General features: G+C 36.6%; 1 protein-coding gene across 2 annotated transcripts in view; it reads right to left on the bottom strand.

Annotated features, from left to right (window-relative positions):
* LOC145986447 (late secretory pathway protein AVL9 homolog) overlaps window positions 1-2,252 on the bottom strand; it is a 73,475-nt gene extending 71,223 nt beyond the window's left edge. For both annotated transcript variants that reach the window (XM_083120466.1, XM_083120467.1), the window contains exon 1: window positions 2,096-2,252. In XM_083120466.1, coding sequence (XP_082976592.1) covers window positions 2,096-2,185 — 90 coding nt within the window. In that variant the 5' untranslated portion in view covers window positions 2,186-2,252. The remainder of the gene's footprint in view (window positions 1-2,095) is intronic.
* Between the last annotated feature and the right edge of the window lie 19,593 nt (window positions 2,253-21,845).

The following is a 21,845-nucleotide window of genomic DNA, read 5'->3' as shown; positions in this document are numbered from 1 at the left end:
AACTTGCCCGTGTCTTATAAGTATGTATTGCGGAAATTAAAAAAGTCTGTAAGTGAGGAATTGATGATCTCTGTGTAGTACGCTCTTTTCATTCACACTTACTGTATGGTAATTTACTATGGGGAAACTCTACAGGTGCAAAGGATGTCTTTAAATGGCAAAAGAAGGCAATACGTAGTATTAAAGGAGTACAGGATATGGAGTCATGTAGGGAATTCTTTAAGGAATACCGTATTATAACTGTGCTGTCTATAGACATTTAGTAGCGATTTTACAATACCGGGAATTTCTCCACTTTGTTTGAAATTTGGCATACTCACTAAATTAGGGCTCCTAATCACAAATCTTAAGTTAAAATTTGGCGCTCACGTGTCAAACTTGCAAAATAAGAGGGTCAGTCATCGCAACCGACAATGCACAATTGCTCATTATTTATTGCAAGATTTTCCGTTTCGAATACTTAAAGAACGAAATATATATATTCCTGATATTACTACGACCCTAAAATTTAACTATGTTTCCTAACCTAACCACGCGCCAATGGTTCGTGGGGCTAGCGCCAATGGTCCATGGGGCTAGCCATAATTCAGGAATTTCTATATGTGAGCGCCAAATTTTAAGTGCAGATTCGTGATTAGGAGACCCAAATTAGTAAGTATCCGAAATTTCAAACAAATTGGAGAAATTCCCTGTATTGTTAAATTATACCAACATTTATCATAGTTTAATGTACATAAAGGAAAACCTCCCCAGTTTTAGGTTGCGATCTAACATACATGACTATAATACAAGGCACAATCTGAATATTGAAATGCTGTACGCTAGACTATGCAAGACTCACCAAAATTTTAAACACAATGGAATGAGATTATTCAATTCGCTACCAGCTTCTTTACGTAATTTGGAAAACAAGCAGTTCGCGAAACACATTAATAATATATTAGTACGATATTGTATATATAGTGTCACGGAATTTGAAGAACACTTCCGGCAGGACCTGTAAAATGTACTTATAATGCACCACAGAGCTGTAAAATGGGTTTTTGTACATGACTTGTATTGTAAAAAAAATAGAGTACTATTTTTCAATTGCATTCACTGTAATAAAACATGTAGTTTAATTTGCAAACTGTATGGTTGAATGTGTAATATTTTAACATGTATTTTTAATTCTCTTTTCTTTTGTAATTTTTTATATTAACATTTATATACTTATTATGACGAAGTCTATTGCAATCATGCTGTCTAATGACTAATAAAGTATTCTATTCTATTCCGACTTCTCAAGGCAATAGTGCTTCACCAGTACATGACATGAGATATAATTAGAAAGAACAGGAACAATTAGTATGAATTTATATTTAAATAGTCATAACTTTTAATTTTATCTCTATTTTGGTTAACATATTATGTCACGTATCTATCCATTGAGCCAATCACAAGCATGATGATATTGAGACAAACAGAATAATATACCCATGCCTCAACAAGAGTTCAAATCTGGGACTTCTGGTTTTGTTTGGATCTGCTTTCAGTGTAAGGTTTGAATTTGTGGTTTGTGAGAAATAGCCATATAGATTACTCAGGATCAAATATCCTTCATTAAGGAAAGATCCACATAAATTACACCTATTGATTACAGAACATGTGGTCAAAATCGAAGAAAATGACAGGTTAAATCCTTCAGCTCTTGGTGAATTAGGGTAAAATTAACATAGTTGAATGACCTTCTGTTTAAGATCTGTATTTACATGTTCATTTCAAACTGTTTCCTACAAAAGCAGTCCGTAAGTTTAACGAATGCTTGCGTCAAAATAGTATTTTTAATAGTCGCCTTTGAATTTCAGGAGTATGAATGAGAGAACCTATATTCTGAATCTTACTTATTCTAAAGAACAGGTGTCCACAACGAAAAATGCAATGATGCAAATTAGGCATCTATAATAATTAGTCAAACACAAAATTATTGTTACCTTTGGGTCACTAATTGCCAGTAATGCTTTTTAAAGTTTTAAGAAACTCCTCTGTCAGCTTGTGACAGATGCCAACTAAAGTATGCACTGTTTTTAAGTGAAATTAATCTATAAGTAGTTACCTGACAACCTTTCTTGTGATGAAAACCCACAACTACAACATGAAGAATAGGTCCTTCACTGTGCCCCATGCTAATTCCTGTTTCAGCCATCTATATCACGTAATATTTACATACTCTCGCTTCTTTCAGCGTCTCATAGCACTTCACTTCTTCTTGTTTCTGGAGGCACAGACGACAACTTACCGAATTATAACCTGAATTAACACACAGTGGATTACCTGAAATTGAGTCTTCTCTATCGCACAGCGCGCTACCAACATCATGTTCTGACGTCAGACTTGAAATACATACGTTGTTAGGTTAGTGCCCGGTTCGCTGAACCATCTTTAAAACGTTCTTAACGAGTTGATAGTTAACGCATCACTAAAATCTTAGCAGCCTGTTTGTTAAACTTTTAATATTCGCTCAAGCGATTTTATAGGCCCGTTAACTAACGACATTTTAGAGACGTAGTAGACTGTGCGTAAGCGGATTTGGGCTTTTTGTATGAAATCCCAGGAACAAAAATAAATAAAGTAATGTGTAACACATAAATATATGTTTAAGAAATGAATGTCAGTTAGGCATTTACGTCCGCACACCGAAAATGTTATGTATTAGGATTAACAGTTACTGTACATTGTAGTTTCGTAAGTTATCTAAGCAAGCAAGATGGCGCCAACAAGTGAAGACGTACTTTTATCAGCTCCTCTCAAATTGAAGACAAAATATGATGATAAATGTGCAAAGTGTAAAAGATCTGTAAAAAATGGAATTCTGTGCGACATGTGTGACGAATGGTTACACTTTAAGTGCGGCAACTTGAATGCCGATGAAGAAATCGACCAAAACAGTGAATAGTTCTGTCCGCAATGTGAAAACGGAGAAAAAAATGTTGAAAATGAAAATGAAGCCCTGAAAAACAGACTAAAAACTATTGAAAAGGCAAAGGAAATAACAAATACTACATCCTCATGGACTCAAGTGGTTAGGAAATCAACAAAGAAAAAAACATCACATCGATAGCATACATTTCGAAAGTAAAAACAGATTTTTTACACTACAAGATTTCCAGACTGAAGAAATACACCCAGAAACTAATTCAAGAACGTACAGAAGAAATGTGAAGTCAAAAAACACAACCGCAAACATCTCGAAAATAGAAAAATCGAGTGTTAGTCAACCAGAAGTGCTCATCTATGCTGACAGTCATGGCAGAGGAATGGCAGAAAAAGTGAAGAGTCGGCTAGGCGTTGTTTCAGTGTTAGGTATTGTCAAGCCAGGTGCAAAAATTGGGCAGGTTGTAAGTAGCCTAAAACCTCAAAACAAAGAAATAAGCAGCTGTGTAGTACTAATGGCAGGTGCAAACAATGTAGCATGCAATGAAGCTCACAATGTGATATACCGCGTGAGGCACCTAAAAGTACCACTTGAAATAGCGAAGAAACCAGAAACAGTATCGATGTGAGGTTTGCGGGAAACAATAATATCAAATGGGGCTCGTAAATCGGAGGTATGGGGTGGGTCGAAAAATATCGACAAATGGGGCATCTGGAGCAAAGTCATATTTTTTTAAATGGAACGATATACAATAACATGCATAATATAAAAGAGCACACGCAGAGAAACACAACGCCGTTGGTCTCGTGCATCTACTGCACATAGGAACGAAGATATGACCATGTGAAAATATGTAAAGAAACTAACAAGTGGCCCACTTGACCGTCAGTACCACGGCATGTAAGACTTCTCAGGTGCCTGACAGAACTGCCTTTATGCAGAGCAAGTTTTGATAGCAGGTCCACGAGATCGTGTTAGTTCATAGCAAGCAGTCGTAGTGGTAAGAGCGAAGATTATGGTGTTCACAAACATAGAAAAAGCGGACATGATCCTGATTTATGGGGAATGCCGAAAGAATGCCTCAGAAGCCTACTGTGTGTACGCAGAGAGATATCCGGACAGACGACAGCCATCTCGATGTCTGTTTGGTAAGTTATTTATTAAATTAAGAGACACCATAAGTGTAACACCACGAGCACGTGTGCGGAACAAGCCAACTACAGGTGAGGCACGTGCAACAAATGTTCTTACCGCTGTTGCTGTGAATCCGCACGTTAGCTCCCGTGAAATTGCCAGGGATGCTGGGATGAGTCAGCGAAGTGTATTATGCATTCTGCACACACACAAGTTTCACCCATATCATATCTCCCTCCATCAGGAACTTCACGGGAATGATTTTGTGGACCGTGTTCCGGTTTTTCACATGGATGTTATGACACGACACACTCGATTTGTCACGTATCCTCTTCACTGACGAGGAAACTTTTACCAATCATGGAAATGTCAACCTAAGGAACATGCACTATTGGTCGGTGACTAATCAACATTGGCTTCGCCAAGTGGAACGCCAGCTTCCATGGAGTGTGAACGTGTGGTGTGGTATAGTGGGTGAACATCTCATTGGCCCTTTTTTTATACAAGGGACACTGAATGCTGACCAATACATACAGTTTTTACAACATGAACTGCCTGTACTATTGGAGGACATACCACTTCAGACAAGGAGGGAAATGTGGTACCAACATGATGGGTGCCCAGCTCACAGTGCAAGACGCGCTACAGCATGTGTGGAAAATACATTTCCAAATCGTTAGATTGGACGTGGAGGGCCTGTCAAATGGCCGGCTCGTTCCCCAGATTCTACACCGTTAGACTTTTTCCTGTGGGGAAAGCTGAAGGACATTGTCTACCGGGATGTGCCAACAACTCCAGAGGATACGCAACACCGCATTACTGTGGCCTGTAGGGACGTTCCCTACGAGATGCTACATTCTGTGCAACGATCTTTGCGTGAGTGCCTCGTTGCCTGTATCGCAGCTGACGGCCACCACTTTAAACACACACTTTGACAGGTTTTCGCTTCTTACACAGTGGTTCTTCGACATACTGTCATGGTCATTTTCATAATGCTGTAACACTGTCAAATACATGGTGCTGACGATGTCTACTGTATTTTTTGTTCCTTTAACACGTTCTGTCTTCATCTGGTCCAATGGCTTCTGACATCTCATACTTGTACATGCCGTGGTACTGACGGTCAAGTGGGCCACTTGTTAGTTTGTTTACATATTTTCACATGGCCATATCTTCGTTCCTATGTGCAGTAGATGCATGAGACCAACAGCATTTTGTTTCTCTGCGTGTACTATTTTATATTATGCATGTTATTGTATATCGTTCCATTTAAAAAAAAATATGACTTTGCTCCAGATGTCCCATTTGTCGATATTTTTCGACCCACCCCATACCTCCGATTTACGAGCCCCATTTGATATTATTGTTTCCCGCAAACCTCACATCGCTACTGTTTCTGGTTTCTTCGCTATTTCAGGTGCTACTTTTAGGTGCCTCACGCGGTATACATTGGAAAAGAAACTACCTGAAGTAAGAAACTCTAAAGTGATCGTAGTTAATATACCAACGAGATACGATCTCATACCAGAATTGTGTGTTAATGTGGCCATAAAAGAGACAAACAAGAATATCAGACACCTGTGTAAAAACTTTAGTAATGTCGATATTGTTGATGTAAGCAGGCTAGAGAGAAACAATTTCACAAATCAAGGCATGCATCTGAACCGATCTGGAAAAGAAAGGTGTCAAAAACAATAGGTACGGTGATAACTGAATACATTATAAACCAAAGAAGAAAGTGCAATCCTATTGAACTGAAATGGCACCCCATAAATAATCAGGAAAGTGAAGTGGTAAATGTAAAGAAATATAGTGATGTGGTAAATAGCGGAAAAGTCCATCTTGTGATGAATGGTGAAAAATGCAGTAAAATGTTGATGAAAAAGGTAGTGAAGAAAATGAACATTACAGTGAAGTGAGAAAAGATGAAAAAGACAAGGAAGTGGAAAATGACAAAAGAGTTAATGTAAAACAAAAAGAACCACCTGCACGAACATCTGATAGAATAAGGAGTGTTCCGGGCAAATTTAAAGATGATTTTTTTATTGTAAAATGTAAAAATGCAACAAATATTGTGAATGTTAAACCTAAGGAACAGGGTCTTACACCCAATAGTTTCTCTCAAATGAAGAAGAGAGTTATACAATGCAATATTGTGCATCTAAACATTCAAGGTATTACAGGCAAAGTGTTAGATTTAGAAATGCTCCTAACCGATGAATGTTTAGATGCACATGTACTGTGTGTTACTGAGCACTGGCTGTCCAAAGATGAAATTACTTACCTTCAAATTCCAAATTTCCACCTAGCTAGTTTCTCATCAAGGTCTCTAATAAAACGAGGGGGAACAAGCATATTTACAAAAAATGATATAATTGCCAAACAAATTGTCCCCAAAACTGTGAGACCAATAGAAAAACATTTTGAAGTTAGTGTTGTACGTCTTGCACAATATAATTTAATAATAGCATGTTGCTACAGAACACCTGATGCAGACTATACAATATTCATAAAAAATCTGTCAGTATTGTTAGATGAATCAAAAAGTTATACATGTGAAATTGTGGTATGTGGGGACCTAAACATTGATTTTCTAAAAAATGCAGGATGGGAACTGCACTTTGAAGCCACAATAAACACTTTTGGCCTAAAGCAAATTGTAACTACACCCACGCGTATAACGAAAGAGACACTCTCCCTCAGACCACATGTTAATAAGTGTACACACAAAAGAGTTTCAATGTGAAAACATATCAGTCCACTTCTCCGACCATGAAGCACAATTTTTATGTCTCACATGTAAAAGAGAAGCTACTGAATATCATAGAAAGCCACTAAAAATGCAGAAACGTAAATATGATGAAGGTTCTATACTCATGTTTATTGGAAAACTAAACAGCGAAAATTGGGAAGATATTTATAATTTACCTTCCACAAATGAAAAATTTAATCTCTTTCTGAACAAAATTATCTTGTTACACAATGAATGTTTTCCACCTAAACAAGTAAACATATCCACGGAGTGTAAATCATGGGTCACAAACGGAATCAGAATCTCAAGTAGAAAACTAAAAATGCTCCATTCTGAAAGTAAGGTGAATCCCAATCCATCTTTTCTGAAATATTACAAGAGGTATAAGCAAATATATAAAAATGTACTCCACCAATCAAAAATTAATCATAATGATCGTAAAATCAATAATTCAAACAATAAATGTAAAACAATGTGGGAAATTATAAGAAATGCATCAACAAAACACCAATCTTTACGTAATAATATGGTGATATGCATTAATGGAAAAGAAGTCCAACATCCCCCTAATGTTGTGAATGCTTTCAATGAGTATTTTGTAATGCAGTTCCAAATAGAAGGAATGGGCTTATGGCTGCTCCAGAAGAATGTTCTACACACACAACAGTAAATGACAAATCCTTGTTCATTTCCCCCATTACTGAACAGGAATTAAAGATAATCTTCAGGCGTATAAAAAACAAATGATCTTCCGGCATTGATGAAATACCAGACTTCCTAATTAAGAAATGTTATAGTTCCCTATGTCAACCATTACTACATATAATAAACAATTCCATTGAACAGGGTATTTTCCCAGACATGCTAAAGATAGCTGTTGTTAAACCATTACTGAAGAAAAATTACCCAAAGGATTTATCAAATTACTGGCCCATTTCGCAACTCTCAGTCTTCTCAAAAATTATTGAACATGCAATAATGATGAGAGTAGAAAATTTCTGTAGTAAACACTCAATCTTAAGCTTGTCGCAGCATGGTTTTAGGTCTGAACGAAGCACGAAAACAGCATTAGCAGACTTAGTAGAATGTGTCACACAATCGCTGAATAATTGTAATCACACGATAGGAGTCTTTTGTGACCTATCAAAAGCTTTCGATTCTGTAAATCACGAGATATTGCTGTGGAAACTTCAAAACTTGGTATTCGTGGACTACCACAAAAGTGGTTTCAATCTTACCTTACCAATAGAAAGCAAATTGTAGAAATCGCTCACACCACAGCAAAAGGATATGTAACACATCAACACTCCACCATGAAAAGTGTAACATGTGGGGTGCCTCAGGGAAGTATTCTTGGCCCTCTTTTGTTTCTTATGTACATAAATGATTTACCAAATGTTATACCTGAGGCAAATGCAATATTATATGCCGATGATACAAATATTATTGTAAGACACTTCCAAAGATGCTCTACAATCTAAGGCTAATAACGTATTAAACAAATTAGATGACTGGTTTTTAAATGATAATCTACTCCTCAACAGCAAAAAAACAAATTACATTACATTTTCTACAATCCAAACCAGAAACCAAATAAACCTCAATCTAATATCTGGGAATACACAACTAGAGCCTTAAAAAAAAAAATCAAAATTTCTGGGTATCATTCTGGATGAACACCTTAGCTATACAGAACACACAAACACGCTACAATCAAAATTAAGTAGTGTATGCTATGCCCTTCGAGAAATGGTAGACATCTCAAGCACCCAAACTGTAAAGTGCCTTTATATGGCAAATTTTGATGCTTTACTAAGATACAGTATTATGGTTTGGGGTAACAAGGGCCACTCCAATGTTCTGTTTATGCTTCAAAAAAGCTATAAGAATCATAGCTGGAGTAAAGAAAACTTATTCATGTAGAACTCTTTTCCTTAAACTTAATGTGTTAACTCTCCCCTGCATATACATTTATGAATGCTTAATTTATGTTAAGCAAAATATTTCCAACTTTGCCACAAATGAGGAAATACATGGCCTAAACACAAGAAATAAAGACAAACTTCACATAAAACACTGCCGCCTTAACTTATGTAAGAAAGGTCCCTTAAACTCTTCCATAGATCTCTACAATAAACTACCACAAGATGTGAGGAAAGAACCAAAATTGATGATATTCAAGCAGAAGATAAAATCAATGCTTCTGAAGCATGTTTTTTTATTCTATAGCTGAATACATGGAAGCAACTTTTACATAAGACAAATGTACATAATGTAGTATAATCACATATTATTCTTGTAAAATTAAATGTCAAATGAAAGTGGATAATTAGTATCACCTAGAAGTAGGCTTCAATGTTCTATATCTTCTCATGTTATATTTTTTTGTGATTTTGATATAATACCAGAGTAAGGCCCAATTTTTTTTACAATTTTTGGCTATATATTTTGTATTTGTAAAATCTATTAATGTAATATTGTATTGTAATGTAAGTATTGACATGTCCTATATTACCATGTACTGTAATTTGTACACACCGGTAGTCCTTGGACGCAAATAAACTAAACTAATGAGTGCCTACCGACTGTCAATACAAGATCATGAATATATAAAATAAAAACTACTGTTCTAGGTTAGGGTAATCTGTTTGAAGTTTGATAAATTTAATTATATTAAAATGGCATTGCAAAAGAGGCCTAAAGGTGGAAATGAACGTGTGTTTGCTATAATAATTTTCCTCAACAAAAGAGAACATTTCACGAAATGTACACCATGCATAACTTAACTTACTGTGCCATGGCAATTAAATAATACAGTATGTAACATTCTTATTCGTACACACGGATTTTCAAAGAAAATGCTTTAATATCTGGAAGGAAATACACTCTTTTGAAATTGTTTCCTTACAATTCAATAACTAATATCATTAGGAACATAAAGTCTTACCCAAATTCTGTATAACCAATGACAATAATAAATTAAATGAAACTGAAAGAGAAACATGCCATTTTTTGTACAACTTTTCTATTCGTACACTTAATAATGTAAAAGAAAAAAGTATATTCAGAGCAAATTGACTGACAGTTGTAATACTTTGATGTGTATCCTTTGGCTTTAATTACTGCTTGACACCTGTACTTCATAGAATTAACCAGTTTCTGACATGTTTCAGAGCTTATTTTATTCCACTCGGCTTGCACAACAGTTTTCAACCCTTGTTTGGACTTGATGCCTGCTTTTTGGACTCGCCTCTTCAAAATTGCCCATAAATGCTCGATGGGATTTAAGTCTGGACTTTGAGGTGGTGTTTGTAGTAGTTTGGGCACATTTCATATTAGCCAATTCATGTTAACTCGCGCCTTATGCTTACTGTCATTGTCTTGTTGGAATCTGTAGATAGGCGGCATGTCCATTTTTTGGACACTCTGCTTTACATTGTTCTTCAATATGTTCAAAAATGTGATATAATGCACCCTGGAACACATGATTCACTAATTATTTGTGCCTGACATATGCATCCATGATACCATCAATAAACTGGATGGTACCAACACCTTTGGACGACATACAGCCCCAATTCATTAATGACCCACCACCGTGTTTAACTTTTGGAACTGTATTAATGAGATCATTGTCTTTATTTGATTTTCTCCGGACCCTATTTATCCCATCTGACCCGTATAAATTAATCTTGGGACTCCTCTGACCATATGACACTATCCCAAAGTTCCTGGTCCTTGTGGATGTGCTCTTTTGCGAATGAAAGTCTATTCCTGCGATTCACCTTACTTACTTATGGCCTTTTTCGTGGTATTCTGCCATGATATCCATGCTTCCACAAGGCACGTCGGACAGTTTGATCGGACATCATCTTGCCAGCAACATTTTCTACTAACGGTCGTAACTGAGGAACACTTAGCGTTCATTACATTTATTCAACATTCTCTCTTTTGGTTTTCTCGGCACAATCTGTGCTGAACCATCCTCTCTAAATTTGTTTACTATGTATTGAACTGTCGAGTGTGATTTATTGACTGTTTGTTCAATTTTTCTTAACGAATAACCTCTAAGGGCCAAATTATAATAACATCCTTCAGATCGAAACTAAGTTCCTTCACCTTGCCCATTTCGAACACGCTGATAGATAGACGTTAGGCCTACAACAATACCTACGCCAGCATTCCGCTTGACTGGGAGCGTGCCTGCATGTTCAAACTTGTTACGAAGTTGCAAACTGCACGAAATCGCCCGAATAGCGGTGGCGCTGTATGCGAGGAAGATTGATGCTCTTGCCTGTACAAATAACAATGTTGCATGAAACAGCGTGTTTTTCTCTTTTCACACAAATTATATGCTCTTTTTATACATCTTGAACATACAATTTTATTGACATTTGTTGCTGAAACCTTCATTAACATTAATTTCCAGGTACATATGAAAATGATTATATTTACTATTAGCTATGACATTTTTTCCTCGGAAATTCTATGTGTACGAATAACAATGTTACATACTGTATGTAAATATTGCAAGTCACTTCTATTGGCATTGATGTGAATGTGGCATTGCAAACAAGAAATCTACTGTTTCCAAATAATCACTGACAAAAAAAGAAGGCACGTAAAATGTTTACCAGTATGATTACCGTTCATGCATATGTACAAGGGACGTTTCTGAATGGTTGCATTTTTGTTTCGTACAAATATTTTTCAAAGAAAAAATATATATAATACAATACGATATTTTATATTTGATTCATCATAAATGGTAAAGAGGACAAGTACACTGTTAGACAGTATCCTCACCACTTGTACGAACGTACGGTGCAAAGAATAATTTCCGAATGCGTGGTAGTGTGTTTTACAAACAAATATGCATACTTTTACAATGTCCATGCACGAAACTACATTACCAGAAAGCTTAGGATTAAGCTTTTTTCTTAATAAAGCATACATGTGTAGTACGGTACTTTACATTATGTTTGGTTATTCATTATGTAATGAAATTGTAGTCATTCAGAAAATGTACCTTGTACATGGAACGGTTGATTAATATGATATTTTACATTTGATTTATCATAACTGGTAAAAAAACAAAAAAAAAAAAGTGCACTGTTAGGCATTACCATTACCACTTGTACGTATGTACAAGGAAAAATTTCCGAATGGATGGTAGAGTGTTTTTCAAACAAATATGTATACTCTTACAATTTCCATGCACGAAACGACAACACCTTTAAACTGCTTAGGACCTGAAGCTTTTTCCTTAATGAAACATACATGTGTAGTATGGTTCTTTACAATATGTTTGGTTATTCATTATGTGATGAAATTGTAGTCATTCAGAAAATGTACCTTGTAAATGAAACAGTTGATTAATATGCTATTTTACATTTAATTTACCATAACTGGTAAAAAATATAACAAGTGCACTCGGACAATATCATTACCACTTGTACGTATGTACAAGGAATAATTTCCGAATGGATGGTAGTGTGTTTTATGTCACTGCACAATGTGAAAATGTTACATTGTCCATGCACGAAACTATATACCTGAAACTGCTTAGGACCTCAAGCATTTTTTCTTAATGAAACAACATATGTAAGCTATATTACGTGATGAGATCATAGAGATGGTAGTCGTTCGTAAATGTACCTTGTACATGTAGTGGTTCATTATTTTTTTCAATTTTTAAGTGCTCTTTCAGTTTGTTATGAATAAGATTTAATTTCTATTTGCACCGTTATATGTCAGCCCATTTTCAATATACTGCATAATAATTGTTTTGATTTTGTTATTATATTAAGACTCACGTTATATTAAATAACATGTTTTATTCTACAGTACTTACATACAGCTACAAGCTAAATAAGTAAATAGGTTAGGCAGGTTTTCTTTATTTCTGTACTTGGTTAGGTTAGGCAGGTCAGGTTTGGTGCTTTTAGCATCTCCAGTTTGCTACAGCTGTCCCTAGCCGCTTGTAATTCAGATATAGAATGATGAACATTTGTGTCTAGCATTCTCGTCACTGCAAAATCATTTTTTCCCATTATGTTAATTGGAGTAGGTGAATAATAATTTGAAAAGTTCTAAAGAACAATTCTCTACTACTTTGAAAGATTGCAGGCTACATTGTGTAATGTCACAAATTTATTTTACATTAAATGAAAGTACAGGACGTGTATTGCCTATTTCTAGGACAGTTGTTTAATTTTAATTTTATCTCTTACGTTTTCTGACAGTTTTCAGTTTAAAAAACAACATAAAATTGGAATGGTAGTTATAAGCAGACATAAGCATAAACACAAGAAACCATGACTTTCTCCAGTTTCTATGTGATCCACTGGAAAACTGCGTGGACGACGACACCGAATATTTTGGTGAATAACTTCACCTTATACAAATTGAAATATGTAAAAGGAGGTTACATTATTTTAAAAAGTCATGTGATATTTTGTGTTTATGGTTACAGTGCATTGAAGGTGGAAGCTCAATATGCATTTTAAAAACCTCAAGTTCGTATAATTAACTATAAGCATATATTTTTGGCTCGACAGGCAAAATTAATAAAATTTGAATAATCTGTGATGATCACGATGCCATTATTGACAAAACTTTAAAAAGTACATTGATACAATATTTCTCATTTAAGTTACATGTGATTTCTGATTTGCAGTACGAATTTATAATATGAAATACGAAATGGGAAAATTATTTTTGCTGTAGAAATAAATCAAACTAGTGTATGTTTTGTGATGGTATGCAAATAATGTGTTCAAATCGGTTTGGGATAACCTTTCAACACAACAGCTGGCATACGCAATTTCACCATCTTATTTCCGACACAACACAACGCGCTGTTAAGCACTTTAATGAAGCAAAAGAGTGCCTTTAGATTTAACGACGACATTAGAGGTCTGTTAGCCTTAACGAAGGTTGGAGAAATGCCTTAATGTGCTAATGTAGCGTTACCTTGATTTAATGCTTCTTTAAAATTTAACGTGCGTTGAGCGAACCGGGCATAGGTCTGTTCTTAAGATTTGTAACATCCTCTTAGCAGACGAATTACGTGGCAGGAGCAAATTTGAAGCTTATTCTTACTGCTGACACGTGCGTTAAACAGGTTATATTTTTTCAAATTTTCTACCAAGCAACTGAGAAGAAAGAGCCTATATGATTAATATTTATAATGTTATTAAATATAAAAGTAAATTAATAATTATGTAAAAATACATTAGTATTAAATACATATAAGGGAAACTAACTAACTAACTAACTCTCTAGCCTTCTTAAACCCGAAGGTTCATGGCTGCAGCAACACAGGCCTTCCATCTGTCCATAACTTGAGCAAGATCTATATATTCTTTTCCATCCTTACCGATTTCCTTTAGGTCCATCTCAACGTTGTACCTCCATCTTCGTCTTGGCCTTCCTACAGGTCTCTTACCATCAGGTTTCCCAACAAGAATCCTGTGAACTCCTCTTTCCTCTCCCATTCGTGCCACATGGCCTGCCCACCTAAGTCTTCTTGATTTAATTATTCTAATATCTGGACATGAATACAAATTATGTAGTTCTAAATTATGTAGCCTTCTCCACTCACCTGTCTCCTCATCCCTTTTAGATCCAAATATTTTCCTAAGGATCTTATTTTCAAATACTCTCAATTTATGTTCCTCTTTCAATGTAAGGGACCAATGTTTCACACCCATATAATACTACAGGCAAAATTACTGTTTTGTATATTTTAACTTTCAGTTTCTTAGATATTAAACGAAAAGACAAAAGTTTATGAAGAGAGAAGTAACATGCATTTCCTGAATTAAGCCTACTTTTTATTTCCTCTTTAATATAATTTTCATTTGTTAATATTACTCCTAAGTATTTGAATTTGTAAACTGGTTCAAACGAGTTGTTATCAATAATTAGATTTTGATTATTACCTAACACTTGGTTTCGACCTGTAAGCATTTGATACTTACAGAAATATCTTCTATCGCACAATTACACACACTGTTCAGGTAGGACGAACCTGCCACCTCGGAACAAGCTCCATTCCGCTTGTTAATTAATTGACAATGCCCGAAAACAACAAAAAGACGAAAGACATCACTCACAAAACTCGCACTGCACAGTTCCCCCCGCCAACAGTTGTTTACTTTTCTAACACATGAAGCACCCCATCTTCCTTGCCCCCTCCCCTCTCAGCATCGGCACTTCCACAATAGCTAATATTTCCTTCGGAACCCTACACTGCAAGAAGTAAAGTTGTACTACTACATCTTAGTTCTTTTGAAACCAGATTTACCCAAATCGGGAAACTTTTCGTTTCAAATAAGACGTATGTAGAGTAGATGTAGTCTTCATCTGTTTTCTAATTACTCCCACTCCCATGTTTCACTAAATCCACAGAAATCTCATTTCTGACCCCACTACTATTATGCATATTTTACGTCCCTTGCTACCTTTAAGGCCTTCGCTTTATAGGATAATCGTGACGATGAGGATGCATGGTGAATTATTGGAATAAAGTTATTATTTTTTTGTGTATGTAATTATTAATTTTTATAATTATGTAAGTAAAATAATAACAACGAACATTGAAATAACCATTTCTTGCTGAGGATTCGAACCTGCGACACCTGACACTTCAGAGCATGCTAAGATAACAATCGCTAAATTATGCTTGTAAGTAATGTTTTCACTCAAAAACAGTTCTGCTACCTCAAAAACATTGCTTCAATCTGAAATTATCGCATTCCTGTCAATCTCAATCGGCCCTTTCAACAATTATCACAAATTCGTGTAACCGAAATAATAATATATGTGTAAAATATAGAATTTTAGGTTGACATTTTTAATAGGACAGCAGACCCCTTGACCATCCCCATCCTCTCCTCTCCTTCTCGCCCATGATGTTGAAAAAGGACAAAGTGGACTTTTGTAATCGCTGATATTTAGTGTAAATACAAAATATCACTTGGTAGTTTGCTTTTCCCCAGTGCAATTTGACATTTTTTAAAATTTTGATTAGGCATTTTAAGTCCACTTTATGCACAGTAAGGCTAATCGGGTATGGATCTACAGTTTAAAGTGGGATCCGAACCACTTGTGCCTTCACTGGGTATCGAACCCGGGACCCCTTGATTACAAGGCGGTGACGCTACCACTACGCCATCGTTCCCCAGTGTGAGTAGACACCTTTAGAGTAAGATAGACCCGATTAGGCAACTTAGCTCTTTTCTGTCAATTGAATATGGCGACAATGATATGTATCCGGTAAGGATCACCGGTAACTGTGGCGGCTAAACAGGCATGGCAATAACCTGCCTCTTCCTCCCGCCGTAACAGTCTTTGCCATGACACGAAGTCTTCCTTGGGTGGGCTCAGGGCCCTTTCCTCATGTTGCCTCAGGAGGGTACCGCAACAGTCCTGCTCTTCGCTTTTGTCGGTGTCAGAAAAAAGTCAGTCTGCAATATTTACTTTACGACAATATTACCAGTTTATGTGTGTAATAATATTTTAAGACAGGTTCTTTAATTCTTTATATTTTTAGTAACAGCGGTTACATGCACGCCACGCCTCTGCATGTTTCATACGTTTCTATGACAAGGGCCTCCCCGGTGGCATAGTGGTAACATTCTCGCCTTGTAATCAAGGGGTCCCGTGTGAATATAGAGTAATCACAGTGGCGAAGCGTCATAAGAGGCCCGGAGGCTGGGCCTACCCTAATATATTTGGCTATTACGGATTATTTTATTACTTATAATGTCATTAAACGACACCTTAATACAAGAAAACTAAAATTCTAGGCCTTACGATAATTTCAAAAAATTTCCATCCCTGCCAGGGGCTCTACGCTTCGCCACTGTGATTACTCTATATTCACATTCTTGAATATTCACTTGTCATAGAAACTTTGTATTGAGTTGAACTGAAGTTTTAAGTCCATTTTATGCACAGAATAGCTAATTGAGACTGTACCTACAATTTAAAGTGAGATTGGAACCAATGTACCATGTACCTCCACCGTTTATTGAACACGGGACCCCTTGATTACAAGGCGAGAATGTTACCACTACTACCGTCGCATATCGAGCCACTTCTCCGAGGGCCTCTGCTGGTCCCATAACATTCTATGTGATTTATGTGGGAAAGCATAATTTTAGGGGCACGTTCATCCAAAATGGACACAGTGAATCCGGCCTCACGCAGTGATGCCAACCCTAGCATAATTGTGCTAAACGTAGTACAATTTGAACTTTGTTGGTACCTAGCACCCTGGGTTTGGCATAAGTGTAAAATATGCGTTCCTGGGAGACAAATAAATTGAATTCAGAGGAATATATTTTGAAAAAAATAAATAAAAAATTGCAGATCTTATAGCAACATCTGGTCCACCGTCTTCATCTTTTCTTTATTTTTCCTTACTTAGTTCGCGAGGACCATTTTATTGAAGGAAATTGGTAGAAAGTTGGGGTCACAGATAAAACAAGCCGCTGCCTTGTGTAGTCGTCGAATTTTCTCAAACTTTTTCAAGCGTTATATTGAACCAATTATATTGGTTAAACCATTGTAATTAATTTAATGGGGGAAATTACAAATATTGTTTAACTAATCAACAACGCATGTTCACATCACAACTCCCCCCAAAATAGATGCATACAATGAACTTAAGACCTAATTCATCCGAGCACAATGTAGTTACATTTAGCAAAATTTAAGAGTTTAATCAGCACACTTATCCTGATTGTGCGGGTACAAACTGGGCTTCACATCTGTTTCTTGTCCAGCACGGGGGGGGGGGGGGGGGGAAGGTGAGGGTAGAAAGGCAAAGACAACTTGTTCCGAGGGCGAAAAAATGTTTGTATGGGAGTGTTCTGCATTTTCGTTAGTTTCTCGATTTACTCCTGCTGCATTGTGGTGGTTGTTTTATTTTATCGTTTTCTTTTCATTCCTTGTATTTTTTTTATTGCTGCTTGATTCATTTGGTTTATTTTACTCCCCTTTTTGAGCTACTTTTGGTTAATTTGCGAAGATGGGGATGAGTGATGATATGATTAAATTGATGAAAGGACACTCAGAAACATCCAACCCAGAACCCCTGGCATCGTAGCACGATGTGCTAACCACTCCGCCACGGGACCCGGCTTCATTGTTGTGAGCGTGAAGTGAGCAAGGGGAATAATGACTTGTATTACTCTGTAATGCTTCAAAAACAAGCATAAAAGTATATTACCGGGCATAGGAAGAAAGAAGGGGCATCGGAGCATTGAGGACTGCCACTCGAATGACATCTAAAGCATCAATTTACAATAGAATCAAGAAATATGATTTACGAGTTCACACACATCAAGAGTTACTATTCAGGTACGTTGATAGATACAAGAATATGTTGTTATATTTTCAAAAATAACTTTAAAGGTTATATTTTTTATATTTTAAAAGAGTTGCACCTATAACAACACAAACTCACACGCCTGTGCCTACCCTTCCAGCGACACCACACTTCGCCACTGAGTAATCATTATGTACTAAATAGATACCTGAGCACCTTTAGCTCAGAAAATGTGAGTTTAATGTACAATCGATCTATTGTATTATTTAAAATATAATCAAATTTTGAAAGTAATTTTAAGGTTAATTAAAAAATTTCCAAGTTTTCAATAATAAATCAATTTGTAGGGGTGTTACCATATGGTAACAGGGCATAATTCGAAACAGGAGAATGATAATTTTCAAAAAATAATTCAAAATCACTTATTAGTACATAACAACAGGTATTAGAATAAAAACAAGAAAAAAATTGACAAAAAATAATTCATGCGTTTAAGGGTTAAAAACAACAAATGTTAATTTATGCATATTGCAGGGAAGAACTTGGAAATTGTGGATACATTTTCTGCTTTTGCTTCATTGTAATGCTCCCCTTTTATTCCTACAATAATGTCTAGTTCTAAGGGAATCTGGTTTTAATCTCAACGATGAAGACGAATGGTGGGAGGGTGACAAGATGAAAGACAATCAGGAAGGATCATGGACAAGACAAAACAGGACTGTCAGAGGATTATACTGGCTGTGGGTCCACTTTCCGGAACCTCATTGATCTTCAACAATGCAGTCCATATGGTGTACTACGTGGAAGAAAGGTTGATACTTGAGCACCCTTCGTAAACACCTCTCCCAGTCTCAAACTCCAAATTTTAAATAATATTGGTGTTTCAAAGTGGCAGGTAACGTTAGGCGGACATTGACCAACCACAAAATGGTGTTAAGTGGGGATTTGTGAAGTTAAGTGGAGATGGTGCAACCAGCCCTTACTGCGATACCACAAGCGCACGTGTATGTGTGTAACAATAAGTAATCATTACCCAATACTAATAACCAGTGCTCAAAAAATCTTCTTCAGAGCTAGAGACCTGCACAAGACCCGGAGAAAACCCGTCTGCGAGGAGGCGCGCCTACAATGATATGCAACACGCACATCAAGCCCAGGTGTTTGACATCGCGCAAGCGAGTTTCACGTCACAGTTTTGCAAAGGCATCGATGCCTGCCAGGTTTTTCTATTACCCGGGTCTTAAGAAGACCCGTGAGACTCAATGTAGTTCTTGCAAGTAGACGACGAGCACTACTGTCAGTGTTGCCAACGGCCATTATATTTCACTACGCATGGAAATATTTGAATTTCTGCTAGGCGCAGGTGCCTTAAGGTTGTAGAATCATTGGCGTAGCAAGGGGTGAGCGAAGTGGGCGACCACCCTGGGCCTTGCGCATATAGGGGCCTCGCGTCCTATGAGGTTGATACGAAAAACGTAATAAATGGAAGTGAGAAAGATAGAAAAGGCTAATTTTTGTGGGCAATATTCTAGTTTAACGTTATAATTTGAATGAATACGTCAAATCGGAGGCGGGCGGGAGCTCTAAGCCTAAGGGGCCCCGAAAAAGTCAAAATAATTCTCATTTCTCATGTGAAACATCAACGCAAAAATTGCTTTGGACATTTTTATCCATTTTTCTTGTGTGTCGTGACCTTACATAGCCTACCCGATTTTAAACGTAATAAACATCAAGCCCAGGTGTTTGACATCGCGCAAGCGAGTTTCACGTCACAGTTTTGCAAAGGCATCGATGCCTGCCAGGTTTTTCTATTACCCGGGTCTTAAGAAGACCCGTGAGACTCAATGTAGTTCTTGCAAGTAGACGACGAGCACTACTGTCAGTGTTGCCAACGGCCATTATATTTCACTACGCATGGAAATATTTGAATTTCTGCTAGGCGCAGGTGCTTTAAGGTTGTAGAATCATTGGCGTAGCAAGGGGTGAGCGAAGTGGGCGACCACCCTGGGCCTTGCGCATATAGGGGCCTCGCGTCCTATGAGGTTGATACGAAAAACGTAATAAATGGAAGTGAGAAAGATAGAAAAGGCTAATTTTTGTGGGCAATATTCTAGTTTAACGTTATAATTTGAATGAATACGTCAAATCGGAGGCGGGCGGGAGCTCTAAGCCTAAGGGGCCCCGAAAAAGTCAAAATAATTCTCATTTCTCATGTGAAACATCAACGCAAAAATTGCTTTGGACATTTTTATCCATTTTTCTTGTGTGTCGTGACCTTACATAGCCTACCCGATTTTAATATGTTAATGGTAAAACACCTCAAACTGCCACGGAGCAAAGTATGGGGCATTTAAATGCTTCTGGTGTTTTAAACTGAAGAAGGGTATGGATAATATTAGCAGTTCTTCCTTCGTTCCTACAACTTCAGACGCAGCTATTGCCCTCTGTAACGGGCACGAAGATGATTTATCTTCCGAATTTCCTGATCAAGTTCTATGTTTCAGGAATGTGCTTAAATCTGAAATCAAGTGGTTTAGGAAAGTTTCTTTTCCTTGATAGCTCTACACTAGCTTCCAGTGTTCTATGTATCCTGTACCGCCTTCTGTTTGGGGGAAGGGATAAGTAAGTATTTGTATTTTCTTCTTTTGAATACATAAATGTCAAAGAAAGCTATGTTGTAATATGTGAAAATTCAGAGTTAGAGCATCGATTTGTATAGTTATTAATGTAAGTGCAGCCACAACCAGCCATTCTAAGCAATTACGTAAATTTCCTGGAAGAAGCTGACTGTACTTGAGGGACCCAAGTTTATTTCTTGTGGACGCGTACTTTACGATTTTGTTACGCCACTGCGTCAAATATTTAATATTACAAGAACATTAAGACGTAACAACAAAATGAGATTCACAGTTATTATTATCATCAAAATCATAAAATTCAAAGTTATCTGGTACAATTTATGTGCAACAAAGTCAAAGTTGCTAATTAAAAAAAAGGTCAAAATTGCTAATTTAAAAAAAAGTCAAATTAGCTTTATCAGTTGATTACACCAAACATTTCACATTTATTGTGCAAATGACTATCGTTTTAAGATTTGCTGATGTTGAAACCGATTGTGTAGAAGAGCTTGTAGGTAGATACATTGGGCCCCTAGACAGGCTTGTGGTTTAGCGCACTCCCTTCCCCCCGCTCTATCAAGCACTGACATTTTATGTGTCTCCTTCCATATTTTCTACTTAAGCCATGGTTTGTGACATTTACATCCTACAAACTTCGAAATGAGGAAACAAAGAACGACTCATTAAATAATATATAGGTTATATTTCAAGATTCTTACTTTGTATTTCTAATTTTTTTAAAAAAAAGTTTAGCACATTTAAGGATATTTCAGTTATCTTACTGCCTAAAGAACATCTTAAAAACATACTATTACTACTACTTTGGTTAATGAAAATTCCAGGAGCGTGTTACTGTAGCTCTGCCAAATGCAAATTTCTCTGTCGCGTACTATTAAATATAATTTTCGTCAGAAATTAATTATTATTGTAGGCTATTATATAAATATGATAATTTGCTGACGTTTCCTTGATGACTGTGTATCGATTTACATTGATGTTTCAAACTTAAAGAACGATGGGGCCTTGCATCCAAATCTCGCCCAGGACCTCGCGATATGTTGCTAAGCCACTGCACCTAAGATTTTG

The sequence above is a fragment of the Lepisma saccharinum genome, chromosome 4 (genome assembly GCF_977018435.1).
Source record: "Lepisma saccharinum chromosome 4, izLepSacc3.1, whole genome shotgun sequence".
NCBI lineage: Eukaryota > Metazoa > Arthropoda > Insecta > Zygentoma > Lepismatidae > Lepisma > Lepisma saccharinum.
The sequence above is the reverse complement of the archived record's forward strand: the minus strand, read 5'-3'. Positions and strand labels throughout refer to the sequence as shown.